Raw genomic sequence first — 16,074 nt, forward strand, 5'->3', positions numbered from 1 at the left:
ACCAACCCAGAGTTATCTTCAAACTTATGTCAATTAATGTGATTGCTTTTAGAAAAGGCAGAAACATTTTTAAAGGGAAGATAAACAATTATTACCTATTTTCCCCTTAAAGAATTTGCCCCTTTGTCCAGCAAATTCTACTGATGAAATTTTAAGTGGAAACCCCTTAAAAAAGGGGAGGGCTTGTAGGGGAAGAGGCATGAAAAGGTGCTGTTTAAAGTCAGAACCCTCATAACATAATAAAAAAAATAAAGTCAGAACCCTCATTCGTGGTACAGAAGGCACTTGAATAGTACGGATTAATGAATAAATGAATATGCATCCTCTGGTGAGTCCCCAAAGTTTCCCTCCCTTGCCCTGTGTGTAAGGCTTCTCGGGAAATAAACTTGCCTAAAAGAACATCCTGGCTAAACATGTACACTGGTTATAAAAAAGGAAAGTTTTATTATGTTTCTCTCCCCGAGGCCGGCAGTTGTAGAACTAATCAGCTAATGTATTCTGGACACAGCATGGAGACTGTCTCCGTCAAAATAGAGCCAGCTTAGAAAAGTTTGCTGCTGTGAGGTGAGCAAGTCCTGCCTTGTTCCACATTTAAGACATTCTGACATGGTCTGAAATGGCCTTGGCCATGCCACCCGGAGATCTGAGGTCACCCTTTTCATTTCTCCTTCCTCATAAACCAGGCTGTGCCGACTGAGGGCTCAGCCTCCTGCAATTCCACAGGCTGAACAATCCTTCCTAGCCCTACGATGAATCCATTTCAACTCACCAAAGAGCAAGTGTTACAGGTCAGAAGAGAGGTTTGGCTTCGACATTTGCTCTCCACGACTGAATACTTTTGAAGTCAAACTCATCAAGCAATGGGCTTCAAATCTCTCTTTTCTGTATCTCTCCCTGAACAGCGGGCCAAAAATGAGCATTTTGAACATCTCTCTCTCTCTCTCTCTCTCTCTCTCTCTCTCTCTCTCTCTCACACACACACACACACACACACACACGTCGAGGCCAACGTGGTTTGAGAGTTCTCAAATGGTAGCAACATCAGTGAAATGGTGCCTACCTTCCAGAAACTTCAGTCCACAAAAGATGCCCCTTGCCTGTGAAGAGCAGTCAGAGCCAGATTTCCAGCGTTCCAGTCAGCCTCGCTCTCGTCAGAGAGCAACACAACTCATCTCTGTGTAAGCTCTGAAATTCTTTCAGAGACCCACCCTCTAAAGTTGCACGTCTAGATTTCTGACTGAGGGCGATCCGTGACGTGAGGCAAAGCTACTGGATGGCACCTTCTGGTTCTTCCTGATGGGATGTTGCTTCCTGTTTCACCACTTGGGAGAGGAGAAAACTGGAGTTCAGTCAGACACGGGATTAGAAATGCATTAGTTGCCTCATCCTTGTTGGGTTTGGTGCACATGGTCATGAGTCAACTACTGAACAAGATGGTCTTGCTGTTTGTACCGAAAGGAAGGGGTTTACGCGGCGGAGAGAACCCCGAAACACTGTTGACAAGCCCACACTATCACCCGAGCGGGTCTGACAGCTATGGCACTCTCTAGAAGCCTGTGAGTATTGGTGGGGCTTTGTGCTCACTAAATCCCACCACAACCACCACCAGCACGCCCTGAAAACGCATTGACTAAAGGAGCCTCAGTCCACGGAAAGGCCACCTCTCTGCGTGTCTCCTGGCAACACTGGGGAGAAAGGAAACTTCCCTGTTTTTTGACCGATATAACGCCCCCAAAATAAGTCTGGCCACCTTTTCCCTTTGGAATAGTCAGAGGTAATTCTCTTTATTTTTATTTCTGTCAGCCTCAAAGAGCAGTCATCACAATGAGAGACAAACCAGGGAGTAGCAGGACAAGCGACAGCTGTCCATCTGTCTGCTGGAGGCATTTCAATTTCAAAGGCAAGTTTGCCTCCATTTACGGTGTTTATTTGAGACGGGAGACCTTTGGGGGCCGTTTGCACTTTCTCTTGCCTGCAGATGAAACAGCTCCAGGTGTGGATTGTTTAAAGGTGCCTTGACGAGCAAGGAAGCTTCGGCAAGTTGGCTCTTGTACCCCTCGGAGCCAAAGCTCACCTCCCAGGTGGTTCAGGCAGCACCGCCCACTCCGAAGGCCCTGATTCAAGGCCCTTCCCATCAGCTGACTTCAGCTGCTGAGACCCATCTTTCTTCTCCTGTCAGCTAATCGATGACAGCAAATTAAAAATTGACTAGAGGCGGAGAAGGGGAAAGGCCAGTCTCGGACTCCCTGGGTTCTCGGGTTTCACTAATCGAATTCAGTTCAAAGAAGGGGGATTGGTCAAGGCTCGTTCACTGGATGCTCGTTCACTTTCTTCCTAGGGCCTGTTTTTCTCTTCCCAGACTTTCTTTTTGCCATGAAGGGGTTCAGAAATCTTCTTTTATTTTATTTTAAAGATTTTATTTATTTATTTGTCAGACAGAGAGAGAGAGAGCACAAATAGGCAGAGAGGCAAGGCAGAGGGAGAGGGAGAAGCAGGCTCCCCGCTGAGCAGGGAGCCCGACGCGGGGCTCGATCCCAGGACCCCGGGACCATGACCTGAGCTGAAGGCAGACACTTAACCGACTGAGCCACCCAGGCGTCCCAGGGTTCAGAAATTTTAAAGCTTATCGGGCAGGAGGTCTGAACTTCCAGCAGAGCGGTCACTAAGTGGGGCAGGTCGTGGTTCGGATCCTTGTCACATCATGCTACTCGACTATGTAGGGTTGCCTGGTCTTCCTGACCCCACACTATCCCTTTCTTGGTCCATCCTTCCCCAACGGCCGCCCGACTTGCCTTCCTAATTAAAACTGTTTCTGTCTCTCGTGTCTACCTTCCCTGCTGATAAAGTTCTACCAGTCACCTTTTCCTTATAAGATTCCTTAGCATGGGAGACAGCCTGGTTCCTGGTTGCAACCTACATAGCTCAATACCTCCTCCTTAATCAAAAGAATCCCATTATCATGGGCTGCAGTGAGTCACTGTTGAGGTGTAGTCCCTTCTTCCTTCAGGGACAGAGAGAAAAATTAACCTGTTGCACAATCTATGCAACGGGGTGCAGTAGCTGGAGAGATTGAAGTGAGGAATTCTGACAGTTTGTGAGTTGTGACCTGGGGGAGCTGTGTGCCTACACGTCAACGTGTCTGCCCATGACCCCTCTGCGGAGGACAAATAAATACAAATATGGTTCTTTCGAAGACTCCTATGGCAATGCCTTTTTCCTTTTCTCTCTCACTTGTGTCTCATGATAAATTTATCAGGTCACTGCTAACAGAGGGGAGAGAACCCTGGGAAGCAAGATAGAGCAAGAGGCTTGTGTGGGGTGTCATTTCTTCTAGGTAATACTTAACTGTCTCATTTTATGAGAAAGGTTTAGAAGCGAGTTAAGGTATTAAATCTGTTGTATATTTTAGATTCTCATTAATAGAGGTTAAGTTGTTTATTAAATCTTAATGGTTCAATGCATTTTTAAAAGTGAACATCACACCTCTGACAATTAAAGGTAGGCAGTTAAGCCTGATATTAGTGGACAAGTTTTGTGGAGAGCAGAGGGGCTACGTTACAAAACCCATGGGTTTTTATACACAAGATCGAGCTTGTTAATTACTAAAGTGAGTAAGGTGGAAAATACCTACTGAGTATATTTCCAAGAATAAAACAGGAGAGAGGGAGAAGAGCAGTGAGGACCTTTGCAAACCCAATCAGGACTCTGGAGGGCCACTTAGGAACTCACAAGAGAAAAACAGCATAAGCAGGACACGGGAAAATGGCCTCGGGGCTGCAGCAGGAAGCTCGGAACTAGAAACTGTGTCCAGAGCTCTGCCAGCCAGGAACAGAGGGTGCATGGATGGGGTATAGACACAGAGGACAGGGAAGTGGGATAACTTCTGATATTCTATATGGCATGTTATGTTGCAAACCTCAAGCTAACATTCTAGAGAAGAAAATCTAAGTTTGATGGAACTGACCTGCTTTTACCTCCAAGGAGAGAATCCCTTCCGAGAAATTAATGAACACACTTTGGGCCATATTGATCTTAACCTAATCAGTCCAATTTGGGGGGGCTTCTATGAACAAAATCTCTGTTTTCTGAAAATGTTTCATCTTATCATTTTCACAGACTTTCTAAATACAAAGGTTTTCTCATAGACGGAAATGTTAAGTCAAAATGCTACCAAACTGTGTATTCTTTAAATAGGTATGTGGAGAAACTCCTATGGAATATAACGAAACAAGCTAATGTTCTTCACAAATGCCAGGAATCTGAAGACTACATCTTCTTGACATAAAAATCTCCCCCCATGACTTGCCTGAATCCTCACAATGGATTATAGATTACAGACACACCTCAGAAATATTGCAGGTTTGGTTCTGGACTGCTGCAAAAAAATGAACATCTCAATAAAGCTAGGCAAGGAATTTTTTGGCTTCCCAGTGCATATAAAAGTTATCTTTACACTATACCGTAGTATATTAAATGTGCAATAGCATTAAATCTAAAAAGTGTGTATATACCTTTATTTAAAAATACTGTATTGCTAAAAATATGCTAACCATCATAGGAACTTTCAACCAGTCCTAATCTTTCTGCTGGCGGAGGGTCTTGCCTCGGTGTTGATGGCTGCCGACTTACCAGGGTGGTGGTTGTTGAAGGTTGGGGTGGCTGTGGCGATTTCTTAAAATAAGACAGCAGTGAAGTTTGCCACATCGATTGCCTCTTCCTTTCACGAACCATTTCTCTGTAGCATGTGATGCTGCTTGATAGCATTTTACCCACAGTAGAACTTTTGAAATTGGAGTCAGTCCTCTCACACCCTGCGGCTGCTTTATCAACTAAGTTTATGTCACATTCTGAATCCTTGGCTGTCATTTCGACGGTCTTCACAACATGTTCACCAGGAGTAGATCCCATCTCAAGAAACCACTTCCTTTGCTCGTCCCTAAGAAGCAGCTCTTCGTTCATTTACGTTTGGTCATGAGATGGCAGCAGGTCGGTCCCATCTTCAGGCCCCACTTCTCATTCTAGTTCTGCTGTTTCCACCACATCTCTGGTTACGTACTCCACTGAGGTCCTGAACTCCTCGAAGTCATCCATGAGGGTTGGAATCAACTTGTTCCAAACTCCTGTTCTTGATACTTTGACCTCCTCCTGTGAGTCACAAATGTCCTTAGTGCCATATACAATGATGAATCCTTTCTGGAAGGTTTTCAGTTTACTTTGCCTGGATCCAGCAGAGGAATCACTACCTGTGGCAGCTAGAGCCTTATGAAATGTGTTTCTTAAGTAATAAGACTTGAAAGTTGAAATCACTCCTTGATCCATGGGCTGCAGAACGGAGGTTGTGTCAGCAGGCATGAAAACATTAATCTCACTGTCTGTCTCCATACGAGCTCTTGGGTGACCAGGTGCAGTGTCAACAAGCAGTAACATTTTGAAAGGAATCTTTTCTTCAGAGCAGTCTCAATAGCAGACTTAAAATAGTCTGTAAACCATCTTGTAAACAGATGTGTTGTCATCCGGGCTTTGTTGTTTGCTTTACAGAGCATAGGCAGAGTAGAGTTAGCATCATTCTTGAGGGCCCTAGGATTTTCGAAATAGAAGTACTCTCCCCCATTCACCTCAAGTTAAAGTCATCAGCTGCACTAGCCCCTAACAAGAGTTGGCCTGTCTTTTGAAGCTTTGAAAGCAGGCATTGACTTTTCCTCTCTACTTTGAAAATCCTAGATGGCATCTTCTTCCAATCGTGGGCTGGATCATCTACATTGACAATCTATTGTTGAGGGGTAGCCACCTTCATGAATTATCTGAGCTAGATCTTCTGGATAACTGGCTGCAGCTTCTCCATCAACACCTGCTGCCTCACCTTGCACTTTAATGTTATGGAGACAGCTTCTTTCCTAAAACCCCATGAACCAACCTCTGCTGGCTTCAAACTTTCCGTCTGCAGCTTCCTTACCTCCCTAAGCCTTTGCAGAATAGAAGGGAGTTAGGGCCTGGCTCTGGATTAGGTGTGGCTTAAAGGAACGTTGTGGCTGGTTTGATTTTCTATCCAGACCACTAAGACTTACTCCGTATCAGTAATAAGGCTGTTTCACTTTCTTAACATTCGTGTGTTCATTGGAGTGGCACTTTTAATTTCCTTCAAGAACTTTTCCTTGCTTTCACAGCTTGACTAACTGGCACCAGAGGCCTAGCTTTCAGCCCATCTTGACTTTCAGCATGCCTTCCTCACTAAGCTTAATCATTTTTAGCTTTAGATTTAAAGTCAGAGACACATGGCTCTTCCTTTCACTTGAACACTTAGAGGCCATTGTAGGTTACTGATTGGCCTAATTTCAATATCACTGTGTCCCAGGGAACAGGTAAACCCAAGAAGAGGGAGAGCCCATTGGGGGAGCACTCAGAACATGCACATTTATTGGTCAAGTTCACTGTCTTATGATTACAATAGTAACATCAAAGATCACTGATCACAGATTACCGGAACAGATATAATTAGAATGAAAAAGTCTGAAAGGGGCGCCTGGCTGGCTCAGTCGGTTAAGCATCTGCCTTCCACTCAGGTCATGAACCAAGGGTCCTGGGATCGAGTTCCACATCCGGCTCCCTGCTCAGCGGGGAGCCTGCTTCTCCCCCTGTCTGCAGCTCCCCCTGCTTGTGCTCTCTCTCTCACCCTCTCTCTGTCTCTCTGACAAATCAATAAAATCTTTTAAAAAAAAGTCTGAAATATTGCGAGAATTGCCAAAATGTGAGAGAGACACAAAGCGAGCAAATGTCATTGGGAAAATGGTACCGATAGACTTGCTTGACAACCCAGCACAAGGTTGCCACAAACTTTCAATTTGTAAAAAAAATGCATGTCTACGAAACACAGTAAAGTCAAGTGCAGTAATACAGGTATGCCCGCATGGGACCTGAATGGAGTTTCCCTTTCCCCTACCCACCAGGTTCCACACTCTCCCTGGCCCAGTGTTACAAGATTCCCTGGCAGATAATTTGAAAAAAAGTAAGAAAAGGGAAGAGCAGATCACCAGAACTAATGGTTCTCATACATTGGTACTTGAGTGCCGTTCATCACCCTCTGACACATGCGACTTCTTACTTATTGACTTGTTTATGACCTCTCTCCTGAATTAGAATGTTAGCACCCTGGGGGCTGGAGTTTTTGTCTGCCTTGTTCACTGCTGAATCCTCAGAGTCAGAACAATTCTTGGCACAGAGTCCACGCTCAGTGCAGAATAGGGTACCTTTAGGATTGTGTCTCTTCCCATCTAACACAACAGATAGTTACTTTTTTCAAAGGCAAATTCGTTGGGCTTTCTCAAAACTTCCAAGTGGGTACTGGGTGTCATGAAGATGGCCAGTTCTACTCTGAGTTTGTTGGGAGAGGGGGGAGAGTTTTCCCTCCAAGACTTAGGTCTGTCACATACCAAGTACTTGGAACAAAGCGTTTTAAGAATCCATCTGGCACATCCTCTGGGAAGGCTATGGAGCTCTTTACCAGCCAGATCACGCATTGTCATGTAAGCTGTCTCTCCACAGCCTCTTTGTCTGCAGCCCTCACTGAGGGATGGCCAGAAGGTCTGTGCATATGGCCCCTGGCCACGGGTGTGGCTGAAGGTGATAGGGCAGGCCACATCTCTACTTGCCTCCTCCAGAAAGTTTTTGTTGCTAAAGCCTTGTCCCACTTTGTGCTAACTAGTGACTTAGGCTTATTAGCTGTGTGACTCCAGGCAAGTCACCTAATGTCTCAGTCCTTTGGGCTTCTCACATGCAAAATGAGGAAAATAACAGCAATACCTCAGAGTTGTAGAAGTGTTAAATGAGTTAATATACATAAAAGCACTTAGGAGAGTACGTGGCATATGGGAAGCCCTCTGTGAACATTAGCTATGATGATAATTATAATTACTATTATTAATTTATATCATCTATGAGCTTTATTCCTATGTTGCTTTGTAAGAGACCTTATTTCATGCATATAGACTTAGTTTCTCCAATTAAATCTTGAGTAAAAGTCTCTAAGTAGCACCCTGACCACTCTCTGAACATATTATTCATTCATTCATTCATCAAGTATTTCTTGGGTTCATACTATGTGCCAGGCACATCATATCTTTTGGAGGAGCTGAGGATCTCAAGAATAAAAATATAGCATGATTGCCCAAACCGATACAGACACACACTCATACAGACCTACTGTACAGCGGACAGAGGGAAATCTACATATGTGTATGTGGTGTGGGTATATTGATATGCTCTGCATAGGTACAAATTGGGACCACAGAAGAGATGGACTCTCAGACATTTACTATTTCATATCCCACATGCAGGCAAGCATTGCCGTGGATTTTAAGAGGAGCTAAGACTGCACAACATGGCATCAGGAAGCAGACAGAAGTGGGCAGAAAAGTTTTCATCCCCAGAACAACTAATCCCATGAGTGACCTCAGTCTGTGAAGGCAGAACGTAGTAGCTTTAACATCCGTGCTCCCTTTATCTAGCATTGTGTTGGGCATCAGTGTAAATATTCCATGTGCTTTGAATAGACTTGAATGAGCTGCATCAGCACTTACACTGGTAGGTAGGAAGCAGTGGGAGTTAAGAGGGAGATGGATGTCTTGGTAAATGCCTGGGCTGTCAATACCGTGTTATATGTGACAGATAATGAAAACAAAATGCCCCTTACCCATTCAGTCATCATTCATTCAATAAATGTACTATACGAGATGCATGACACACAAAGGTGGAGACAATGTCCCTGACCTCAAGGAGATCACCATCTATCTTTGCCCTCTTACTCCGTTCTCCCTCCTATCCCATACCTTACATACCACCTGCCAACAAGGAATCAGGAGAAGATCTGTTTGGCTAACCTGAGACACCCAAGAATGGGTACCTCTCTTCAGCTTGTGAATTCTTGGGTATGATTTTTTTTTTAAAAGCCAAACTGAGTTTCATGAAGTCAGCCAGTGAAGACTCATTCCCAAGAACAAGACACTCCCTCATCTGCCTGCTTCATAAAAGACCGATTATTCCATGGGGCACTGGAAATACAGCCCAGGCTTGAGGGTAAGAGTGTTGACCACCTGCGGGATCATGGCTATTGGACTGGCTCGGTCACTCTTTGGTCATTTCCAGACTCCCTCTGGTGGAGTTCTAAACCAAATGTATTTCCCCTCATCAGTTGCTTTTGTACCACCAAAGCACCCACAGTAACCAGAGAACATTCCAGGGCAACTGGATGGTATTGAGATCCCTATCCCGGGGCGGGGGGGGCTGTTTCCCTTTTCCTTTCTGGTCCCTGAGGTAGAGCTGTTCTCCTGCACGTTGCTTCCAAGTAATCTTAAAACATAGCCTTTATCAAATTATGTCCTTGCTCCAGAATTTATGGCTTCCTTATGCTAACCTAACCGTCTAGGACTGCCTATTTCCTAAACTCCCCTCCAAAATGTGATTCCCCACCTAGCCTATCCCACTTCTTCTCTTCACTGTACCCCAATACAGTGAGCCTCTGGGCTGAGCCCGTGGCTATGTTCACTCGGACCTTTGCTCATGCCCCATCTGTGATCCCTCCTCATCCAAGACCCAATCATTTCCTCTGGGAAATTCTGCCTCTCAAATCAACTTTAATCACCCTTTCTCTTCCTCAGGCCTTTACACTTATCCAACACACACCATTACCCCATTTTACATGCAGCCCCAGTTTTTACCCGTATAGCACAAAATACTTCCATAAGACAACTCGATCAGTGTGTGTGTGTGTGTGTGTGAATCCATATATACACAAGCAGGTATATGCCTTGTCTCCACTAGGCTGTAAACACCCTATGAGCCCAGATAGCCCAGAAACACTACCAGAGGAGACCCTCAATAAGTCTTAGTTAAGGCTCTGGTAACACTCCTTCCCCCTTTGTTTTAAGCTGTATGTACCTTCTGCTGCTGCTTTTCCTCCTTCCATGGTATTTCCATTCCTTCAACAATTACTTATCGAGCACCTCCTATGTGCCTAAAAATAGGGAAATCTCAGTGAACAAGGCAGTGATGGTCCCTGCTTTCTAGCTACTTAGAGTCTCGAGCCTTGGCTAAGGCTGGAAAGGGAAGCAGGTTCCCTGAATATCAGCAGCCTTTTGTTCTCCCTCTGTGGGAGACCATCCACAGGTCCACTACATAGCGAGGGCTAGGGTCTAACACTTCCGAGGACACTAAAGGGATTATGAGCAAAATACCACACACCACGTTGATTATAAAATGTCTTTCACTGCCTTCTCCTGAGATCTTGCATCAGGAAAGATCACCACCCCCCCTTTTATTAACCTCTTTTACATTAGGCTGGTTTTGAATTTGACCTTCAGATGTCACATAACTTGTTTCACTATTGGGTGCTGTCTGAAGGTGTTCAATAAGATAGGATGATTTCTGTTCCTTCACACAACAGATGTCTCATAACACAGCTACATCTGCCAAATATTAGTTTCTCTTTAAATAAACCAGGTATAAAAATTAAGTTTTACTAAAAACTGATGTCACCAAATGTTTACATGAATAATTGATAATGTTCATTCATTCACACGTTTATGGAGCTCCTATCAGAGCAGTTTTGACACCAGTAAGTATGGTTACAATAAAATAGTTTGCTTGATCATATTAAACTGTCTGCAAGGCCCATTTGCAAAATAGAATACCAGCCATGTATAATTAAATCTCTGGCCTAAACTTTAGAGGGTATATTGTCTGCAGGGAAATTAGCCACAATAACTCTGGTCCAAACTTTTTGTTATTTACATTCTTAAAATCAAAATCAACCAATCAACCATTCAACAAACAAATGCAAATACAAAATATGAAAATAATTATTCTAATAAGCACTAAGGGCTTCAGATGTTAGTTAAATTTTTTTAAAAATCTTTTTTCAAAGCTGAAAAGAAGACCATCTGATTGTCAGTAGCAATCAATACCCCTTTGGCCTCAAATATGCTCTTTATCAAGGTAACATAGCAATCAGAACAGATCAGAAAACTCTTGGACTATTAAACTTCATTACTGGGTTTCAGCAGGAACAATGTAAAGCAAAGATCCTCATATGGTCACACGTGTAATAGAAGTACGTATAAATCATGCATAATTTCATAGTAACAACGATGGCTTGTGGCTCCCATAACTGGTGACCACCAGAGGGGCTGATCCCATATATTGAAGCAATTCTGCCATTCCATTCCTTACATATCAGCAATGATGCATACTGATGATCAGATACCCAGATATATGCCATGCTAATACCACGTAAATATAAAACAAGGAGCTAATTAGGACAGAAATACCATTTGACTCTTCTACAGTTCCAATCATTGTTATTAAGATAGATTACTATTCTTGTAAGGGTACTTTCTGTATATGTGACATATTTATCCTGGTCTAAACCAGTAGCTCATTTTTTTAAATGTAATCCACAATACATACCTTTTACATCATGACCTAATACAAATATACCTACAAATATATATAACTCAAACCAAAGTTTCACAAAACAATACTTATCCATACTATTTGTGATGTACTCTATTGTCTATTCTAGTTTAATCTTGACTCTAAAAACTGTCGGTCTGGATCTACTACATTGGTTTATTACTGATCCATTAATGGATGATGGAGCACAATTTACAGGGTTCAAAACTACCTAATTGGATTGCTTTACCCTTTCTATAATTCAACATGCTACTCAGATTTTTCTTTCTCATTCCAGTTAATTTAAAGACATTTTCTGATGAACTAAATGAAAAATTGAGGTGAGCGTCAAATTTTAGAGGGCAATTTCAGTCTTCAAACTATGACTACATGGAAGAGGGTCCAACTACTGAGTCTAAGCCCATGCTGGGGCCCTTGATAAATTTTCTTGAATTTTAGAGTAAGTAAAGGCATATTTTCAGTGTTGTTGTTTTTTTTTTTTTCAAGTAGGGATAATAACTTTTACCTGACAAAAACAAAGCCTACTCAAAGAGGCCTCATGGCTGGAGTTACAAAGGCCATAGGAGCTTGCCCATTTCTGGACAGTCTCTAGGGCTCCCTGCTGAGCCCCCTGCCACAGAGAACAGCAGTAATCTGGGCTAGATCTCTGTTCACTCGGGCGGGGTTAATATCCAGAAAAGATGGAGCCAACCCAGTGATTCACAAAAACCCACGCAGGCAAAGGCAAAGATGGGAAACAGCTTGGTACTCTAGCCCTGGGACGCGCCTGACCTGGCAAGGCCCACTACCCGTGAGCTGCAGCCAAGGGGAGGCAGCTCAGTCAAGGACACGGCTTCGGTCTGTGCGGGGGCAGGGGCAGGACCTCAGCCTGAGTGGGGATAGAGCCAGGGCCTCAGCCTGCGTGGGGACAGGGACACACTTCAGTCTGCGTGGGGATATGGACCTGGGACGAGGCCTGGGCGGAGACAGGGATGGAGGGAACGGCCTCGGCTTTCGTGGGGACAGGGACAGGGCCTCGGCCTACGTCGGGACAGGGACGCAGGACACGGCCTCGGCCTGCGTGGGGACACGGCCTTGGCTGTGCAGGGACAGGGACACGGGCTCAGTCTGCGTAGGGACATGAACCTGGGACAAGGCCTAGGCGGAGCCAGGGTACGGCCTCGGCCTGCGTGGGGAAAGGGGCCCGGCTCAGCCTGTGCAGCACCGGCTCTGGCACCCGCGAGGTCTGCCCGCCCCGCATACACCCGGACCGGCAGGGTCTGGGAGCCTCATCCTTCCCCCGCACCTTTCTCCTCTGTTCAGAGGCCGAGACTTGAGCGCGCCCAGCCTGGGCCAGGGGTCAGCACAGCGGTGCATCCTGGGAGGAGGACTCCTCCAGGCCTGGGGGCGTGGTGGGGGGGCGGGAGTGGGAGCCGGGGTGGGGGTGGGGAGCCCCAGCAGGCAACCCGAATACTGCACGGGAATGACAACAGCATCCTGTGTGGGTGCCCCGTTCATGGCAGGTACTGTACCTGGCCTGCACTTGGCTTAATGGGCACCTGACCTTGTAACACAGACCTGTAACACGGGCTGAGTAACTTGCCGGAGCTGTCCTGCTAGTGCATAGCACAACTGGGATTCCAATCTGGGTTTTTTTTTGTAATTCCAAACACGATGCGCTTGTTACTGCACTACACAACCTCTCCAGAGGGTAAATAACATTGTAACTGGTCTGTAGACTGTTCACAACTTCCGGGTCCAGGGAGAGGCAGCTGGAAGGAGTTCTAGAATAATTCTTCAAGCCCGGGTAGGCAGCGATCTCCTATAAGGTTGAATGAACAGCCAGAGATCAACACATAGAATACAGGTAAAAAGGAGCAATGAAAAATCTCCAGGAAAAGAGGAAGAGCATTATTTTTTTGAATATTTGATTAAAGTATAAATCTATGAAAATGATTTATAGAGGAGATAGTATAGTGTGGTAGTTGGGAAAACAGGCTTTGGAAACAGACAGCCCTGGGTTCAAATTCTGACTCTTCAATTTACTGACTTTGGGTTATGTCGCCTCGGGCTTTTTAATGTTTTTTATAGCCTTTTAAAAAGCTAATTTCCTCATGAGTAAAATAAGGATAATAATTCCTCCTTGCAGGGTGTCCTAAGGATTATATGATATAAAGTCTATAAAATGTTTAGTATAAGATCTGGTAAAAATAAGTCCTGAGAAAATGATAGTTATTTTTGCTATGTAAGTGCACAAAAAGTTTGAGGTGATGTATGTTCCTAATAATTAAACAACTTAATTATTAAGTTTTATTAAGTCTTAAGTCTTAATACATTTTCCACAAAATAAAAGTGAAAAGGCATCAAGGAGAGCCCAGGATGAGATAAAATGGCAATCAAGGATTTGAGATATGGGCAGAGATGGATGAAAGAGTTCAAGGAAGTGGAAGAATAATCACAGATTTAATACCTGCTTTGGAGATGATGATGAGTTGAACTGACATTGGAGAAAATCAAATCAGGTATAAAGAAGTGAAGAGTCCAGTCATTCTCCCAGAGTACACAGAAGAACAAACATCAAGGTGCTGAGAGGAAGGTAAGCATGGGGATAAAAGCAGAAACTCCATCTACAGAAAGGGGAACCCTCCTACACTGTTGGTGGGAATGTAAGCTGGTGCAACCACTCTGGAAAACAGTATGGAGGTTCCTCAAACAGTTGAAAATAGAGCTACCCTACGACCCAGCAATTGCACTACTGGGTATTTACCCCAAAGATACAAATGTAGGGATCCAAAGGGGTACGTGCACCCCAGTGTTTATAGCAGCAATGTCCACAATAGTCAAACTGTGGAAAGAGCCAAGATGTCCATCGACAGATGAATGGATAAAGAAGATGTGGTATATATACACAATGGAATATTCTGCAGCCATCAAAAGGAATGAGATCTTGCCATTTGCAAGGACGTGGATGGAACTGGAGGGTGTTATGCTGAGTGAAATAAGTCAATCAGAGAAAGACATGTATCATATGACTTCACTGATATGAGGAATTCTTAATCTCAGGAAACAAACTGGGGGTTGCTGGGGTGGGAGGGATGGGGTGGCTGGGTGATAGACATTGGGGAGGGTACGTGCTATGGTGAGCACTGTGAATTGTACAAGACTGATGAATCACGGATCTGTACTTCTGAAACAAATAATGCAATATATGTTAAGAAAAAAAAGAAGAAGAAGATAGCAGGAGGGGAAGAATGAAGGGGAGTAAGTCAGAGGGGGGAGATGAACCATTAGAGACGATGGACTCTGAAAAACAAACTGAGGGTTCTAGAGGGGAGGGGGGTGGGGGATGGGTTAGCCTGGTGATGGGTATTAAAGAAGGCACATTCTGCGTGGAGCACTGGGTGTTATGCACAAACAATGAATCATGGAACACTACATCAAGAACTAATGATGTAATATATGGTGATTAACATAACAATAAAAAATTATTAAAAAACAAACTCCATCTACAAATGATGACTTAAAGAACATCTGGGATGGTATAGAAGACTCATGCTCTAGGTAAGAGTACTCAAAAGAGAACCAGATCTAGATAGAATCTCAGGGCATTTTTGCATTTCAAGGACAAGGAATTATTTGGGATGCAGCATTTGAAAAATCACAGCTAACTTAAAAATAATCAGTTGAGGAGGGTCTCACCTTTATCCTCCAGAACGACCAAGAATAGAAAACAATGGATCACTAATTTCTACCCATGAAACTAATAATACAGTATATGTTAAGTAAATTGAATTGAAATAAAAAATTAAAAAAAAACTCTGAAACTAAAAAATAAAAAAGAACAACAAAAGAACACAATAGAGCAAAATGGCAACAGTTTAAGAAAAGTTGCACCACAAAAACTGTTCTCAGACAAATTGCTATTTAGGTCAACAAAAGGAATGGCAACCAAAAGACACATTCTGATATACAAGGTCTCAGAAAATATACCCATCTTCATAGGAAGGTTGCTGAGAGGTATACCCCAGTCATCCTTCCTGGAAACTGTACCAGAGAGGAATCAAAATTAAGATTAGCTCATTGGACACACTGTGAATCAAGAGGAAAGAAGAGTTTAGACTAAGTGATCAATATAATAATAGTGATAAATATAATAATGATAATAAAATGGAATGGAAAAAGCAAAAGTAAAATTTGGAGAAGATACATAATGTTAATTTATTGGGAATAGTGATGTGGCTTGTGAATTCAGATGACATTAGCAATGGCCGGAGAGCTGGAGGGGGTGGGTAGATGAAAGTGAATGAAATGTCGCACAGAATGGAGTTTATACTTATGGCTTCAGTCTTGGCTTTGATGACTAGAAAAAGGAATTTTCTGGAAAGATATGGAAAGAAAAAGAATTATCTAGAAAGATAATGATTTGTATAGTTTTAAAGACAGTAGGTGTGTTTTCTAAATAACTACAAGACATAAATACAAATTACAACCCATATGCAACCCAAGAGAAAACAAAAGGAAATGTCAAGAAAGAATAAACTAAAATGGCAAATATGTAATTTATGCCAAGAAAAATCATCGGAAAAGTGAAAACTATCTATGTTATAGTTCCATAAAAAGGAATAACTTTAT

General features: G+C 43.5%; 1 protein-coding gene across 1 annotated transcript in view; it reads right to left on the minus strand.

Annotated features, from left to right (window-relative positions):
• Window positions 1-1,249: 1,249 nt before the first annotated feature.
• The window catches only part of LINS1 (lines homolog 1), a 41,988-nt gene continuing 27,163 nt past the window's right edge, over window positions 1,250-16,074 (minus strand). The window contains exon 8 of the mRNA XM_028122805.2: window positions 1,250-1,322. Coding sequence (XP_027978606.1) covers window positions 1,267-1,322 — 56 coding nt within the window. The 3' untranslated portion in view covers window positions 1,250-1,266. The remainder of the gene's footprint in view (window positions 1,323-16,074) is intronic.

This window comes from Eumetopias jubatus, unplaced genomic scaffold (assembly GCF_037043125.1).
Source record: "Eumetopias jubatus isolate StellerSeaLion01/CBP00866 unplaced genomic scaffold, mEumJub1_p1.0 scaffold_7, whole genome shotgun sequence".
In the NCBI taxonomy this organism is placed as follows: Eukaryota; Metazoa; Chordata; class Mammalia; order Carnivora; family Otariidae; genus Eumetopias; species Eumetopias jubatus.